Source organism: Drosophila elegans, unplaced genomic scaffold (assembly GCF_018152505.1).
Source record: "Drosophila elegans isolate 14027-0461.03 unplaced genomic scaffold, ASM1815250v1 contig_149, whole genome shotgun sequence".
NCBI classification, from domain to species: Eukaryota; Metazoa; Arthropoda; class Insecta; order Diptera; family Drosophilidae; genus Drosophila; species Drosophila elegans.
Window position 1 is genome coordinate 16,477,526 of NW_024545513.1, and position 17,467 is coordinate 16,494,992.

General features: G+C 42.6%; 4 protein-coding genes across 8 annotated transcripts; 2 read left to right on the forward strand and 2 right to left on the reverse strand.

Annotated features, from left to right (window-relative positions):
- The first annotated feature begins 375 nt into the window (after window positions 1-375).
- Window positions 376-3,806, forward strand: LOC108137665 (pre-rRNA 2'-O-ribose RNA methyltransferase FTSJ3). The gene is made up of 2 exons (XM_017259519.2): window positions 376-2,315; window positions 2,873-3,806. Exons 1-2 carry the CDS (start codon window positions 464-466, stop codon window positions 3,478-3,480), a joined length of 2,460 nt encoding a protein of 819 aa, XP_017115008.1. The 5' UTR covers window positions 376-463; the 3' UTR covers window positions 3,481-3,806.
- Window positions 3,807-4,715: 909 nt separating this feature from the next.
- Window positions 4,716-11,948, reverse strand: LOC108137664 (ras GTPase-activating protein 1). 5 transcript variants are annotated; one of them, XM_017259512.2, is made up of 9 exons: window positions 11,892-11,948; window positions 9,184-9,564; window positions 8,805-8,918; window positions 8,653-8,725; window positions 8,138-8,547; window positions 7,167-8,016; window positions 5,637-6,543; window positions 5,408-5,558; window positions 4,716-5,070 (listed from the first exon to the last, which is right to left on the reverse strand). In XM_017259512.2, the coding sequence occupies exons 2-9, from the start codon at window positions 9,392-9,394 to the stop codon at window positions 4,922-4,924; spliced, it is 2,865 nt and encodes a 954-aa protein (XP_017115001.1). In that variant the 5' UTR covers window positions 9,395-9,564; window positions 11,892-11,948; the 3' UTR covers window positions 4,716-4,921. The 5 variants fall into 5 exon arrangements, with proteins under 5 accessions (XP_017115001.1, XP_017115003.1, XP_017115004.1 ...); XM_017259514.2 differs by lacking the exon at window positions 11,892-11,948 and adding an exon at window positions 11,766-11,885; XM_017259515.2 differs by lacking the exon at window positions 11,892-11,948 and adding an exon at window positions 11,581-11,717.
- Window positions 11,949-12,013: 65 nt separating this feature from the next.
- On the forward strand, window positions 12,014-13,413 carry LOC108137703 (selenoprotein BthD). The gene is made up of 4 exons (XM_017259580.2): window positions 12,014-12,114; window positions 12,173-12,625; window positions 12,683-12,784; window positions 13,037-13,413. Exons 1-4 carry the CDS (start codon window positions 12,085-12,087, stop codon window positions 13,226-13,228), a joined length of 777 nt encoding a protein of 258 aa, XP_017115069.1. The 5' UTR covers window positions 12,014-12,084; the 3' UTR covers window positions 13,229-13,413.
- A 472-nt stretch (window positions 13,414-13,885) lies between these two features.
- On the reverse strand, window positions 13,886-17,383 carry LOC108137702 (potassium voltage-gated channel protein Shab). The gene is made up of 2 exons (XM_017259578.2): window positions 16,653-17,383; window positions 13,886-15,734 (listed from the first exon to the last, which is right to left on the reverse strand). Exons 1-2 carry the CDS (start codon window positions 16,955-16,957, stop codon window positions 14,720-14,722), a joined length of 1,320 nt encoding a protein of 439 aa, XP_017115067.1. The 5' UTR covers window positions 16,958-17,383; the 3' UTR covers window positions 13,886-14,719.
- Window positions 17,384-17,467: the final 84 nt, after the last annotated feature.

A 17,467-nucleotide genomic window follows, 5' to 3' on the forward strand; every position in this document is an offset into this window, starting at 1 on the left:
TATATTTAAAAATCGATGTATACATTGATCTCTAGATAGTTATTCAGAATAATAGGAATAATAACGGTAGGTTTGTTTGAGATGGTAAGCTCGCAGTCACACTTTAAATTCCCCAAAAAAATCCCAAAAAAAATAATTAAGCGTCTTTTTCTCCAGTAGACTAAGTTTTGTAAACTTAAATTTCCGTTTTTTTGTAAAAATAAATTTTGATAATAATAATAATAATACCATTTATTCTTTTATCTTGATCGACTACCAAGATATTAAAAAAATAAATAAAACCGCTCATGTTCCAAATCCACCGTTCCATTTCCGTCGCTTTTTGGACGCACATCGTGATCGGAGTCAGGTGGAATATTTAAAATAGTCAATACGGGCACACTGTTCGCAACACGTGCACGATTCGGTGCATTTGATTTCAATTCGATTCAATTTAACGTGATTATATTGAATCACTGGCAAAATGGGAAAGAAAACGAAAGTTGGAAAGACCAGAAAGGATAAGTTCTACCAGCTAGCGAAGGAGACAGGACTTCGATCGCGTGCCGCCTTCAAATTGATCCAGTTGAATCGTAAATTTGGTTTCCTCCAGCAGTCGCAAGTATGTTTGGATCTGTGCGCAGCGCCCGGAGGCTGGATGCAGGTGGCCAAGCAGAACATGCCGGTGTCCAGCATTGTGATCGGCGTGGATCTGTTCCCCATCCGCCCCATAGCCGGCTGCATTGGCCTGGTGGAGGACATCACGACCGAGAAGTGCCGGCAATCGCTGACAAAGGAGCTGCAGTCGTGGAAGGCCGATGTGGTGCTGCACGACGGAGCACCCAATGTGGGTCGCAACTGGCTGTACGATGCCTACCAACAGATCTGCCTCACCCTCAACGCCCTGAAGTTGAGCACCCAGTTCCTGCGCAGCGGCGGCTGGTTCGTCACCAAGGTGTTCCGCTCCAAGGACTACAATGCTCTGCTCTGGGTGCTGAAGCAGCTCTTCAAGAAGGTGCACGCCACCAAGCCGAGCGCCTCGCGCAAGGAGTCCGCCGAGATATTCGTGGTCTGCCAGGGTTACATTGCACCCGACCACATTGATCCCCGTCTGCTCGACTCCAAGTATGTGTTCGAGGAGCTCGATCTTGATGCCAAGAAGAAAAGCAGCCTGCTTCATCCCGAAAAGCAGAAGCGCATCAAGGCCGAAGGCTATACGGCCCAGGACATCGCCCTGCGCAACGATCTGGCCGCCACGGAGTTTATGCTGGCCGAGAATGCCCTGGCTGCCCTGCAGGGCGTGGGATCCATTCGCATCGATGACAAGCGCATTGCCAGTCACAAGAAGACCACACCGGAAATTCTGGAGTGCTGTAAGGATCTGAAGGTCCTGGGTCGCAAAGACATCAAGGGACTGGTGCAATGGTGGAAGGATGTGAGGGAAATGCTAGTTAAAAAGGATGAACAACCGCTCGTAGTTGGGGATCCAAAGGCCGACGAGGAAAAGGCGAAGCCATTGACGCAGGCGGAAATCGAGGATATGGAGGATGCCGAACTGCAAACCCAAATAGACACAATTCTGGACGAGGAAAAGAAGGATCTGAAGCGAAAGCGCAAGAAGACGCTCAAGACAAAGGCCAAGTTGCACGAGAAGATGAACCTCAACATGGTGATCAAGGGCGATGATGGCCCAGTCGAGGAGACGGAGCACGAGATCTTTGAGCTCAAAAGCATCAGCACCTCTGCCGAGCTGGACGGCTTGCTAGATGTTCAGCCCGATTTCGCTGTGGACGAAAGTCTTCCCGAACAGGCCAAACTGTCAAAATACAAGTATTATGACAAGGATGACCAGAATGTCAATGATGATTTAAACTACGGCGACGACGATGAGGATGAACAGAGCGAAGCCTCGGAAGACGAAGAGCAGTTGGACAAACGTGGTCTGGGCCTCAGTGACGACGATGAAGACGTTGCGAAAGGTAAAAACAAGAGGAAAAAGCGAACCGAGAATCCACTAATCAAATCAACTGACTTTCGCGATAAAAACACCAAGCGGGAGCAACGTGTTCAGCTCTGGTATGAAAAGGATGTCCTTCAAAATATAAAGTCGGACGACGATGAGGAGACCTACGATCTGGACAACCTGGCCAAGGAGTACAAGGCCAAGGGTGTGTCGGTGCTGGGTGAGAGCACCCTCACCCCCGACGACGAGCTAATCCAAGGCAAGAAGGCCAAACGTCGTGCTCGCCACGAAGCCGCCGCCAAGGACAGCAGCTCGGAGTCATCCGACTCCGAGGACGAAGTCGATAAACAGGATGACGAAGATGCGGCCACAGGTTAGTGTTGTTGTATAAATGGTTTACTCTTTTCCACAGAGCTTTGAAAAATTTCCAAGTCGTTCAAAAGGATTTTTGTAATGCCACTGTAGCGCAATATTTGAAAAACTAATTAACTTATCTTTTTTTAAATTGTAACCTGTTGTTTTTGGCCTTCGAAATCTTTGTATATCCTTAGGAGGGTATTATACAGTTTTTTAGATGTTTGTAACGAGTGAAGAAAATACAAACAGTCCATTTGTCTATTGATTTTTTGATTTAAAAAGTTTAAGTAATTCATTAGTAAGCATATGATCCCTTTTTTGTTGGTTACAAAAAAGTATAACATATAACATATTAAATGTTAATTAGTTAAATGAAAAACCAATTGGAAATCGTGAAAATTTAAGCTGTAGTTATTATAAAATTTATTCAGATTCAAGTATAAATCTCATAAAGGTTTTCATTCAAAGACGAGTTTAACAAAAAGTACTTGTGGCTATGAGCACATTCAATATAGTTTAGAGTTCAAAAAAGTACTCTTCTTAAAACCAGATTTTTCCATTTGCTCATTTCAGAAACGAAGGTGAAGAAGGTGCGCTTATCCGAAAATGAGATGGCCTTGGGGGCATTTTTGACGCGCAACAAGAAGACACGCCGTGACCTAATCGACGCAGCCTGGAATCGGTATGCATTCAACGACGAAAATCTTCCCGTGTGGTTTGTGCAGGATGAGGACGAGCATATGACCAAGCCACAGCCGGTGCCCAAGGAGCTGACGGCAGAGTACCAACGCAAACTGCAGGAGCTCAATGTGCGCCCCATTAAGAAGGTCATGGAGGCCAAGGCGCGTAAGCAGCGGCGTGCTTCAAAACGCATGGCCAAGGCCAAGAAAATGGCCGAAAAGATCATGGAGAACAACGATGCCACCAATCACGAGAAGACCAAACAGCTCAAGAAGGTGTACAAAAAGGCGCAAGAGAAGAAGAAGGAGGTTACGTATGTGGTCGCCAAAAAGCAGTCGGCCGCCCGACGAGCTCGCCGTCCAGCGGGTGTCAAAGGTCAATACCGCGTCGTTGATCCGCGCGAGAAGAAGGACAAGCGATCGGTGGCAGCAAAAAAGAAACGCGAAAAGGGCGGAAAGGGCGGAAGGGGCGGAAAGGGCCGCAAAGGAGGTCGTAAATAAAATATAATATGTAAACAAAATTTAAATGTAATATTTTATAGTTTTTAAATATATGCGTACAAATCAGAATTGGAGGCTTTTAGGTTTGTGGAATTGATTAAGATATAGCCTATTCGACCTATATGTATGTATATACCTAATGTACATTGTATACTCTAAATGTAAATATGCATTTAAAATAAGAAATCGGTAATTCTGGATCCCTAAGTGAGTGTTGGCCTTCGGAAAAGTGAATATTAAGTCACACTAAACGAAATCAATATATGTTGAGAATATCGAAAGGGAATTCCCATAAATACATTGTAATAATTCGTAATTCTTTTTTTTTTAACAGCTTAATTTTACTGTTAACTAATTTTTAATTTCTCTTTCCAAATCAAATGTAAAAAGAAATAAAGCAGTTATCCCACAAGTTCCCACTTTTTTACAAGCTGAAAACCTTATATTGATACACCCTTTTGATTTTTTAATGATTTTTTTTGGACATCCGCTAGTTAGTAAACCCTTTTTTTTTCCTTTATGTTGCTTAATAAGTTTAGAAACAGGTCCATGGGGATTCATAAATTCTCTAGGGATTTTGAAATGCAGTAAAGGAGATATTTCCCACTAAATAAGGTATGAATACAATGTACAAATCAACAAAGGCTACGAATAGAGATAAATAGTCGTTAGTTATTAAACAATCATTTTACTGGATAAAACATTTTTGTTAACCTGTAAGGACTTTTAAGGGCTTACTTTTCCGTGTTACACTAGCTCTATCCTTAGAGATTTTGAGAGTTAAAAGATTCAAAAGATATATATGTACCTACTCAGTGCAAATTTATTTCAAAGATTTGGCCACGCCCATAAATCACTATATTCCGTTGACCTGCCAGGCATTGAATAGTTGAAATTCATAACAAGTGTGTGTGATGACGTTACCGCGTAGAAATAAATATGCATCGCTGATAATCAATCCTTCATCATTTAAATTCACTTTATTTTTGTAAATTCATTTATTTAGATTGTATGCGGTGTTTTCAAAGAAAAATGTTTTGATTTTAGATAAAAGAGTTCCGATTTGCGATGTGACGCTGTCTGTTATTTGACAATATTTCTCAGTTTGTCACACAATCAATCAATCAATAGCAAAACGATGTCCAGTATCTTAGTTTGCGGCTATCCGGAGCACGCCGTGTATGCTAGTGTATTATAGCTAATTCTAATAATAATAATAAATAAATGCATACCGGTCAGTTAAATATTATTTCATTTCATATAAATAATTTTTATAAATGATATTTCGCTTACTATTCCAATACAATGCAACCAGTTATTATGAGTTCTTACTTTATGTATTCTAATAGTATACACATATAAATATTTTTATAAAAAGGTATGAAGGGACTTGTGTAGATAAGAAGACAGTTCTTTTATTATCCGGTCTTCGCAATTTATTTTAGCTGATCATCTCGCGGTACTTCAGCTTGTGCTTGGTCAGCATATCGGTGACTGTGACCAGCTTCTTAATTGAAAGTATGTTGGATAATTCGTGAAGTTCTTGCGAATGTGATACACAGATGTGATGCAACGTAGCCAGCTCGCGCCCTTCGAAAATAACAAAGGAAATATATGATTATTTATTTGCTAAATACAAAACTAAATTATTCCAAAAAAGGATAAGCACAGCACAAGATATTTTCCCGTTCAGCAATACTGGATATTTATATATTAAATAGTATGTTATGTTGTTGTATATTATCAGATCAGCTTAAGAAAAACAAATAAGTAAGTAAATAAATACACATAGCCTAACATTGTAATTCTAATAATTTCTAGATATTAAGTCGGTTGCCATGAAATAGTCGATTCATGAATAGTGCCAATGGTGTGTAAAATTCGACTGGCTGAAGTGAGCACTCTTCTTACTAACTAACTAACTTACCAGTGTCTTGTGAATTTAGGTTTGTGCTTTGCTCCACAAACATTCCAAGCGGCGGATTCGGATCGGTTACGAGGGACAGTTGATCCAAAAAGACGATCATGCGTTCCTTGTTTTTCAATATAAACGGATTGACAACCTCCATGTATTGTTCCTGGAATGTTGAAAGCAAAGGGGGAGTCAATAAAATCAGTGTTGCAGTTGAAGTTGGAGCGAATCGCCAACTACGCACCTTGCCGCCGAACTCAATCAAGTTGGCTAGATTCTGCAGACACTTGGCGACCATGACCAATGATCGGGTGGCTGCCATCGGGGGCGTCTCGCTGACCAGACCGAACTGGCGTGGATTGAGCAGGGCTGGGCACAGGAGACGCAAGAATATGAAGCCAGAGACGACGCGGGTGCGCACCAGGCGCTCTGTCGGCCACTTGGCCATCACAGCCTTCTGCAGGCAGTTGCAGATGAAGCGCACGTTACGGGGACAGGCGTCGGGCGATGTGAATATCGACTGGGTGACCAGATCGAGGATTTGCAGAAGGAACTCCGCATTCGTGCAGGCATCATCGTTGACGTCCATTTTGGTTGGATTCAGTTCGGCCGACTGCTTGCTCTCCAGAATGCGCTGCACCGTTTCGCTGACGGCCGACTGCAGGAATCCGCTGCATTCGGTGCGCATATACAGATCCATTAGTGTGGTGGCCAATGAGGCGCCACGGAAGAGCGTGGTGGTCTCGTTCTCGCGCGTCACCTCCGCCTGGCACAGCATTCGGATGAGTTCCGTCTCCCGTTTCTCCTGCCGGAACACTCGCAGCAGGGCCGTGGCCAGGGGAACACGGTCGTTGTGGCACAGCTCCGCCAACGCCTTCACCGCATACAGCTCCGACTCGAGGAGCAGCTGCTGCAGCGGACTGTACTCCTCGCAGGGCATTATCAGATCGTCGAGGTAGCGCATGCGCAGCCGCAGCGAGCCCCATTCGCCCATCGGTGTCATGCCAGTGAGCTGGTACCAGCCCTCCGTCTCCTGGCCGTTCTTCAAACTGGACAAGTCGATGGTGAGCTCGGCCACTTCGGAGTCTTTGCCGCGCTTTCCGCGGGATATCAACGTTATGGTTAGGGAGACAACGTCTGGCGGGACATCGCTGAAAGATTATTAAATTAAATTATTATGACGCTGCTCATGCTGCAACAAACAAATATTCAAAACGATGTAGAACGATATAACCGACTGTTGGTTACCCGTGTTACTCAGCTAATCAATTTCATAATAAATGTTCCGCTTAAAAAAACAATAGTGTTTTAGGTGGCGCCATCTACCTAACTGCATGCGCAACACTACAAGCTATCAGTTCTTTCGCTCTCTTTCGCTCTCTATTGCTCTCTATTGCTCTCTATTGCTCTCTATCGCTCTTTCAAATACATAAACTTTTTTTAAAAGTTATTTAATTGCCAATAACTTGTAAAATATAGGATAGATTTGGATAGTTTTTGGTATGTCGATAAATATTCAGCGAATAAAAATATATTGCCCAGTGGCTGGTCTTTGTTATGTCTCAGACATAATTTGTAGACGTTTAAAGTGGTTGTTCCTGGAATCTGAAGGTTCATACAGTCGTACAGACAGCTATTGATACTGACAAAATGAATATATACTATATGCGTATCAGGTATTTTCATACAAAATAATAAACATCGTTAGCTCCGGCAAAAACAAACAAAAACATCCATACAGTGTAGAAAGTTGTAGACATATAAGAAGACTTACTCTAGTACGAATTCCTCCTCCCACACGGGTTCAGGGGCAATTTTGACTCGGGTTTTGCCCACCTTGACTTGATTGAGGGAAATACTGCAATAGGGATGTGGCACTAATTTGAATGGTAAGCGATGCGCTTCCAGCACGTGCAGGTTGAGGCATCGGAGCTCGCGAAGGCGGGAGACCTTCTTCTGGGCTCGACTCAACTGCGAGTCGCACTGCGCCTTGAGGGAGTTGATCCACTCCACATAGCTTTCCTGACTAGGAGCACAGAGATATGTGACGGTGGCCAGGCAAGGCAAGGCCCTCTCCACGATTTGGAAGCAATAGGGTCGCTCCCACAGGGAGTCGTGACATTGGTAGAGGTAGGCACACGACAAGTCGATCAGGCCCTTCGGTTTGGTCTTTTTGGGATTGTCATAGAAGCACAGCTGCGTCTCGGAGCCGTCGTTTATTAAAGCAAAATAGAGTTGTTTCCATTTTGTCGTCTTGTCGGATTTCTTGTTCAAGTGGCCGTGATGCTTAATGCCCTTGATCTTCTTGAGGCCGATTTGATCGCGGCACTCTCGCAGTGTTGCGTATATTTTCTCGGCTGCCTTTTCCACAACGTATTGCTGATTGAACTCGGGCTGAATGCCATTCACAACTGGATGATTGAGCGAGTGACCCTCCACAATCTGCTCTTTGCGGTATCGATTGATCACCGCGTCCAGGCACTCGAAAGTCCGTCCTCCCATCAAATACCGCACGCCTTTCTTCTCTATGCGAAAGCGTTGGATCTGGTTGTTGATGTGAAAGAAAAGAGAGTAATCCCCTGGCGAGTTGTCACTTGGACGAACCAAGAAACTTCCTGGTCCAGCTATAAATAAGACAGGGAACAATTAGAATTTGAATTTGAATCTCACTTATAAATCTTGAGTAATAAGAATTCTTTATACGCCATACATACATACATATATAATTCCAAGCAAAGTACATACCTTTAACCAGCATATCGACGGCTTCGTTCTTAGTGCAATTCGGATGAAACCAAGGAAACACGGTATTCGGATCGATGGACACATCTAGATCGTCCACAAGTTCTCTGAAAATCATTCCCTGCTCGCCAGTACGATGGGCAGTGACCCACAACCATCCATCGCCCATGTCATTGTGCACGAAGAAGATATCACCTTTTTGGAAACTCAGCTCATCGGTCTCTGGCATTTTTGTATAAGGCAGGATGGCCACGACGCGCTTCTTGTCATTGACTGGCTCCGGCGGAGCCACGGGTATGGTTAACCGTTCGCGCTTCAGCAAGTCACTGCATGAGGTATAGTAGCCAACAAGATCGCTCAGGGAAATGAATTGTCGTCCACCAATATAGAAGTCTCCGCACACGGCTGTGATTCTATGGAATAATATGATAAAATATAATAAATATATATATATATATATATATATAACCAAAAACCCTTAAAGTACAAAAAAAAAAAAAAAAAAAAAAAACACTTACCGAAAATGATTTATGCCGGTGCGCCCATAATAACTTAGAACATAAGAGCCAGGTTTACGGTCACTTTCCCGAACTGCTCAGCATCAAGATGCAGCGGCAGAAATAAAATATTTTAGAACCATTTTCATCCTAATTAGCCAAGTTATACGCACCCAAATAGCTTCCCAATTTACTGCTTCCCCGCAGACGTGACTCAGCAGAGTAACGATCGAGTCGTCCATGGTACCATTCACTTTCCGGAGGAGCAATAATCGCTGGACGATCGCCTAAAATAAGACAGTTTGTAGTAATTATAAGTATGAAATGAAAATAAACTATTGAAAGCTACAAAAAATGTATAATTTAAAGTACTTTTATTTAATTTAATATTAAATAAATCATTAAAGACTTACGAAAAATATTAAAATGGGGTTTAACTGACTAACCAACACGATACAGTATTCTAACTTTTTCGCCCTAATGATTTTATACAACTCTTATTTTTCATTAATTATAAACAGAAAATTAAAATGTTAAATTCTGCTTACTTACCATTTAGCATATGGGGTCCATCGAATTCATCGTGATCCAATTCCTGTGCCAGGTCGCCCAAATCAATGCCACCTGCGACCATCATGCCGCCCAAGCCACTCATGCCACCGATCCCTCCTAGGTTTCCATCGTCGGAACAGCCCGTTGGCGATCCGGGTTTGTCCTTCTGAATGACTACATCTATGTTTCCCAAATGTATTAGGTCGGCCATTTTAGGTTTACGAGCTCTGTACAGTAAATGGGATTCTTAGTCTATATTTAACTTCGAATGGAAATCGTCTTAATAAAAGCCACATATAGCAACGATATGTTTGCGCTTATGGAAGTGAACTGGGAGCTTTGGTGATTGTATTGAGTTTTTCGTGCTGATTATGTGTGGAACTGCAAGAAAAACAAATTAGATTACTTAAATGCGTATCTACATTATGAATAATTTAATCATTTAAGAACTTATTAAGTTGTTTTTGAGCACCAATGCAGCTCAATGTCCTCAGCAGAACACGGATTTATGAAACGCCGATCAACTCCAACAAACCCTAATACTTTATTTCAATAATCTACAGATTTTGTCAAAATCATTTGATTCCGTACAAATTGCTAAGAGATCGCCGTATTCCCAATGAATTTATGTTCCTTCAGAATCGATGTTCTATTACATATAAATTTAAGAACTTGTCACCTCACGCAAATCTTAGTTTTGAAAATCAACATCGGTTTGATTATTGTTTTTGAAACCAGTAATTACGAACGAATTTCCATTCCGAATATTTTATAAATATTCATATATTGTCTTAAGATTATATAATAGTAGCCAGTAAATAACATGAAATGATTTGCGAATAAATAAATAAAGCTTTAAAAGTTATGTTGTTGATCTGGGCTTCATAAATTCATGTTGACTTAGATACAAAGGTGTTGCATTATCATAAAATCTTTACAGATAGAACACAGCTTAAAAATACTTAAATAGTACCTGATTTGTTTTACTTTTTTCATGAAGGGGAATGACAAATGACTTCTTCCAAAAATAAAGGGAAGACTGGGAAATTTCTAAAGACAAAGTGAACAATTTACATAGTGGCTTACCATAAATTCATATTATTCGCCATTTCTGTTATGGAACCCAGAAGACAATCGGTGGCAAAGTGCAAACCTCACAAACAAATGTTATATAGTCCAGCTAATAAGGAATCATATGGTAACTATTTGAATTTGTGAGTAAGAATCTAGTCATCAAACAACATGACAGTGGACATATCGAAAAGAATATTTGATATTCACATCCGAGAAACAGAAAATTTAAGAAGTTACTTTGATGACCAATTTCAAAATAATTAAATCTTTATGAACATGTTTTCCAAGTTTCCCAACAGATGGCGGACATTAACATCATTCACCAATGATGCTCTATACTTAAATTCGTAATAACTTGTGAAGTTTTATCTGATTTGGAAAACATATATTGACATGTCGCCCAAATAATTGTCTCTACCATCAAAAATGGGGCTGCCAGAGAATGTCGCGATTTGTGGGCGTGGCCAATTTTTAAAATATAGTTACTCGACGTACATTGTCTCTTTTTTCACACCATATGCGAACTAGAAATGCGCTGAAATAAAAAAAATAAAAAAAACAGGGTTGAATTGATTGCCTCAGCTGATTTAGCTTTGTTTACGACCGTGAAGTGCCTTTTATTCTCCTTCAACTGGCTTTCTGTAATCAGCTGTCAATTGTTCCTTCATCTTATCATATTATATCGAATTAAATCTTGAAAACAATGGGATAAAAAATGTATGCAACGACATTCAAAAATAAATGTTTTTTGATTTCTATCTTTTGTATAATTAATAAAATTAATTTCTTTACCGAAAAGTAAAGGAACCAAAAATTAGTATCATTTTCCCCGTAACAATTTGAATTCCTTATCTATACCACTGTTAATTTGAGTTTTAGATCTGTAGAAAATAAGCTGTGAGCCACTGTACATACATATTACCCATCGGCATCGCCGGGAGGAGTTGATATGTGTAGACATTTTCAGGATATTTTGGGTTTTTAGTCAAAATAGACGACTTTGGGGCAGCTATTGTCGGGCTAAACTTGGGGTTTGCGAAGTTATCTTACCCCCCCCCGTTACTTATAGGGGTGGGGTGGGGTGGTGTGGCGGTGTAAGTCGTACATCCGTTTATGTGTCGTTTTTTACCCACTGGGGACTGCGACTGCACCCTCTTGTACATCACAGCTATCTAAAACACAAGCAATTTATACGAGCGACACACACAAACTTTTGGCTGAGCCCTTTGCAAAACGAGCCGAACACATTCGGTTCCATTCCTTTCCTTTCTTTTCATTTCTTTTCTTTTCTGTTCTGTTCTTTTCCGTTCTGTTCATACATACACGAAACGAAGGCGTTTGCCTTTCATGCGGGAGAAATACGAAATGCTGGAGTCACAAATCTCGATTGTGTTCTGTTCATCTGCAATGAATCATTATCACAACCACTCATTCCTTTTCATACGAAGTGCCCAACAAACAAAAACCATCTACATAGCAGACTCATCAGGCAATGCGCGTGTACATACGTTATATGCATTACATTACTGCACCAAACTAAAACAACAAAACACGTTGTCGTCAACTTCCATTTATTATGCGCTTATAATTTATACTCTTCATAACAATTTCATTTTAAAAGATTTTTTCCGTACCGAGGATAGAATTCAATTGTGCACCAGAGGTGGGGAAACATCGATGCCACACCGATGCTGATATCGATGTATTGACGAGACAATCGATTAGATAACAGGACTTTGGTTTTTCGCCTATCGATGTTTATTGGAAGTTTGGACATAATTGCTTTCCAACACTGCCGCCATTCAAAGGCGCAATTTTCTTAAAATCATGCCACCGAAACGTGCCAAAAAACCGGCGGTAAGTTGCGAATATTGTGTTTCCCAATAGTTGTAGGCATAAATGTGACGATTTTTAGAAGCCGGCACCTGTGGAGGATGTAGCTGATGATCTAGATCCCTCGCAACCAGTGCTTTACGTGGAGCACTGCCGATCCTGACGCGTCTTTGGGCGTCGAGCGGAGGAGCTTCACGCTGCCCTCCGGGAGCGTGGTCTCCGGCAGCTGCAACTCCGCCTAAATGCAGCCGGGGCACCACGCCGAGGCGCCTTCGAGTTGAGTTTGGACGCGGGACGGGGAACGCAGGAGCAGGTGCCGCTTTGGTCGGGTCTAAAGCGAGGGCCACCGCGTGCTCTCAAGTTTCCCACTGTGGACGATGTATACGATCGGATCAATGCGATTCTGGGTGTGGAGCAGCAGAACACGGATCTTTCCAATGAGCATGACCCTCAGGATGGTGAATCCCAAAAGAATCAGAAATCCAAGGATCCATCCTTGCAGGAGTCAGTTAAAATCGATTTAAAGGAGGATACGGTAGGTGAAGCCCAGAATGTTTTACGGAAATCAACTAATGTTTTGTATTATCGAAAGGCTTTATCCAAAAAGAAGGAGCCAGCTAAATCCGAATCGAAGGAGGTTGTGAAACAGAAATCCGAGGAGGAGCCACCCAAAATCGATTTAAAGAAGCAAGAGGCAAGTAATCCCCGAATTATAATTATAGCGACAAATCAACATAGATTCTTTGTTTAAATAAGTATAACGTAACGAAACGAAGTAAAGTCGTTTTATAGAATTTTTGTAATAGCTGCAGGGGTACATAAATTAACAAGTAAATCAACAAAAAAACATATCAACCCCAAAAAATGTTTAATTGTAGAGTGCGAGTACAACTATTTTATATAAAGATAAATTTAAATGTAATAAAATTTACAAAATGCGAAACAGAAGGAAAAACCATCCAAGGAGTTGCCCAAAACCAAGAGCAAGAGACAGCCAAAAACCCAGAGGAAGCCGGCAAAAACCGACAAAACCCAAAAGGATAACAGTGAGGAGCAGCCACATACAAGCCAGAAACGCAAGCGACCCACCAGATCGTCCACAGATGAATCTTCAAGCAGTCCCAAACGCAGGAAGTAGTTGTTTTCCAGAGAAAATCGTCCAGCAATAGAGCCTGATGAACGATGGTTGGTAAATCCTCTCGAGGAACCGACCATTGAGAATACCCTTTGCCTTTGCTGGGTGCAATTTATGTTTGCCAAAACAACAAGAAAAACACTGCGCATTTGTTATTACAAAATATATTAAAACATCTTAGAAACCTATTTCCATTTTTTTTTTTTTTTTTGCCTTCTCATGTGGGTTTTTGTGTGATTTTTGCCGCTCAAATATTACAATTTTGTGGACTTTGATTTTTCGAAATGTACACGATTTTTGTTTTGTTTGTTTGATCTTGTTTTAATTTTGTTTTTTGTTTAGTTTGTTAAAATTTGTTTTCCGTTTTCAGCTCAGCTTAAAAATTATGATCCTAGAGAAAAAATTTTGGTTTTACGAAAGTGTTTTTTAGCTTCCTTCTATTTGCTAGAAATACCCTACCACTTGCCTAAATAGATTACAATTTGAATTGTCTCCTTTTTAACTAAAGTTTCGGTTAAATAAAAAAAAAATTCAATAGTATATGTGGGCGAGGGAAATATAGTAGTTTGAATAGAACATGCAGCAACAGAAACCGAGAGATTGCGATTAGGTGGAGAGCCAGTCCAAAAGGTGGACTAGGTTTAAGTAGACTCGCTAATATAATGCATGTAAATATATATAATGCCTGTACACTCATATATATATAAAATGTACAATATAATGTCTTAGACTGGCGAACTTCTCTAAAGAAAACTTTGGAAATAAGGCATAGAGATTTACAACTTTTTAGTTGCACACTTAAATCAAGGAGCTATTTCAGATTCTTTTTGCAAAGATGATTTAAATGTAGTCAATAATATATATATAATATACTTGTTAAGATATTCAAACCAATTAAGAATTCAACGCCATTCGTTTGCCTAAATGAAATATTTTTGAAAATGCCTTGAAGTTTAGAATCTATTAAATTTACACGCTGTTAATGCTTTCATTTAAATTGTTCGCTAACTAATTCATTGTTTGACTTGATATGATGGTTTTTAAATGCCTAAAAGTTAGCTAAGTGTGCAATTATGTATTTGTATGTATTTTTCCTTGGAAATTTTTAAATCGATCTACTTCCTTTTCGGTTTTGTTGATATACACTTTTAAGATAGGCTCGCCAGTCTATGGGTAGTTCAAAAAACAACAATCAATTGGCTATGGGAACGTAAAGTTAAGAGAGGCGAAACATGGGAACTGTATTGGCTACGGCCTGGTGCGATCCTAATCCTGTTTTTTTTTTTATTCCTGGTCCACAATGTATTTGATTAATTTCCATAATTTTTTTTTGGGGGGGACGTGGAGGGGTGTTCAACAGTAATCAACTAAGGCTTAAAAACTAGCTTTAAATTAGGTGCGAAAAATAGATCGATCGATAGGCGGAGAAAACAATGCGAAAACAGGGGGGACTGATTGATTACACGAAAAATTAGTTGTTGAAAGAGCGGGCGGTTACAGATACTTCCGATAGTTGCGCAGATGGGCGTTCGCGTCCTCGACCACGCCCACAGCAGCAGCGGCACTCTCGAAGGATGGTGGCTCTATAACCATGCCGCCGGGGCTTGTCGGATCACACGCAACTCCGGGGGCACCGCCTGGTCCCTTGGCTCGTCGCCTGCCGCGTGTGCCCGCTCCCCGGGATCGCCGGCTGTTGGCCGAGGCTGCACCAGCTGCACCTCCTCCTGCTCCACCCGATCCCGAGACTCCTGCTCCGAGGCCTGCTCCCAGACTGCTGCTGAGGATGCCACCGCTGGAGACCAGGCCGCCATTGCTGCCCGGCACACTCTCACCGGACTCGATGGCTTCCAGCGAGGCGTCCAGCGCCGCATCCGACATGGTGATGCGGGACCTGACCGCGGCACTTCGTCTCCGTGAGCTGGAGCCACCGCCGGAGCTGCCAACACCACTGGCGCCTCCACCGCCACCGCCGCCGCCTGATTCTCCTCCTCGCTTGCCTGGCCGCCGCTTGCGCCGCTTCTTGTTGCCGTAGCGCGGATCGTAGTCGTACTCATCGTCCGCCGGCGACTTTGGCTCCTCCAGCGAGTCCACATCGTTCATGTCCATCTCGTCGTAGAACCACTCCTTGGGCAGCTGCTCCTCTTTGACGGCCTGCTGCTGCTGCTGCTGATGTTGCTGCTGGTGCTGTTGCTGCTGATGCTGCTGCTGTTGGCTGTCCTTGCTGTCGGAGGTATCACCGCCGGCGGCACCCAGCGAGCTGGACTCCTCCAGGCTGAAGGCCCCATTGAAATCGTGGGCAGTGTCGCTGTGCAGGGAACCCAGGACCGCCGGCGCTGCTCCGCCGCCAGTGAGCATGTTAAGCGTCAGGTTGGAACTGCTGGCCAGGTTGGTGGTGCCGGGCATAGGTCCCCCACCACTGGGCAGGCTGCTCAGTCCCAGATTCACGCCGCTGGCCACCAGAGCCTCGTGTTCCTTGCGCAACGCCTGGAAAGGGCGCTCCGGAAAGCGACTGTAGGGATGGGAAATGTCTTATCAGCAGGGTTATATTCATGGAACTGGTCTAATTGCTACTGGTTATGACTAAGCTAAATGAATTTTTCTCTTAAAATCAACAACGGCAGAGATTGAATGGCGTATTCCTCAAATTTATTTATTTATTTCCAAGGCTCAGACTATCCGAACTGGATGACATAAACAAAAATGTATAAATGCATGTGTTGCTCTAAATTTATTTGCATATTTCTTATGTTCGGGCCATCCGATCTGGAACCCTTTACGCACTATATATGTATAGGTTTCCTTATCGTTATCCATCTTTTGAACTAGTATCACAGCAGGTGTGTCATTTGGGATACCATCATTTTGGTTAAGAAGGTTAATAGTCTTTTCTGGATTCCAGTGACTATAACTAATATTTGCATCGATTATACCCAAACCTGAACATGGTTTTCCTTGGGTTTATTTGCTCCTTAGTAACTTAAAGTAATATTAAAGTTAGTTTAAAAGCGGAACTAAATAGAATACATCACCGACTGAATTCTAGTATGATATATCCCATTTATCTGGTCTATAAATTCATTACTGGGTTTTTACCGGGTTTTAAACGTGACTATAACTGGCTTAAGTGCACCTTCGAAAACAATTTTGGCTCCTAACAGATATTCGAGTAGTTTGAAAGCGGAACTTTATGGAGTACATTAGTTAAGCATAAGCATTATCAATATAACCCAGAATTCCGACAGAAATCCCAAGAGGATTACGTTTCATTAAAGTTCTCTTTAGATTTCAGCTGCGAAGCGTAGCTTTAAGTGAAATTTGAATGGTTTGAAAGCGGAAATATCTGGAACACATGAGTTGAACATCGAACCGTAGACCTAACCTATTGGTACCCCCGAATCCCGAGCAGAATCCCCAGTGGAATCCTCACCTGTACATCTTGCTCAAGTACTGGCGGCGGCTCTTCCGCCACCGGGCAGCCGGATAGGTGTAGATCTGGCCCTGACGGAAGCCGGGCATCCGCTGCCGCTTGTCCAGAAAGAGCTGCGAGTGATTCTGGGCGACGCCCGTCTGTGGATCGAGGAAGGGCAGCCGGAGGCGCCGCTCGATGCACAGACGCGTGTTGAAGTTGGCGCTGTACTCGATCGTCTCCCGGTAGCTTACGTCCTTCAGGAAGCTCTCGATCTTGGCCAGGTTCGGCATGGAGACGATCTGTATGTTCACGGCGGACGACATGGCTGCTCGTGGTCTGCTCCTGCTCCTGATCCTGATCGTGATCCTAATCCCACTGTTGGCTAACCTCACAACCCAAATGGTGCCCCTAATCCATTCCAGGATCTTGGCAATTTCCGCTTGCCCCACTGCTTATCGCAATTTTTTCCAGTGTGCTCCTCTGTTTCTTATCGCTTTTCGCTGCGTTTTTTTTTTTCCTCTTCTGCCTCACACACACACACACACACACACACACAGCGCTCTCTATCGATATGACCCCGCGCCAGGGGGCGTGGCGGCGTGGGCAGCTGTGGGCGTGGTGGGGGCGGTACAAACACTTCGCGATCTGCGGCCGGATTTTCCAATTGTTTAATTGATCAGAAATAATGGTAACGTCGATTCTGCTGCGCTGCGCTGAATTTCGCTCGGTGTGCCCGCGTTTGATTAACTTTATTACTCCTTCGAAATATACCGAAAAGTGTTTGGTATTTTTGCTTATTATTTTGATTCTCTAAAAAACCATAGGGATGGGCG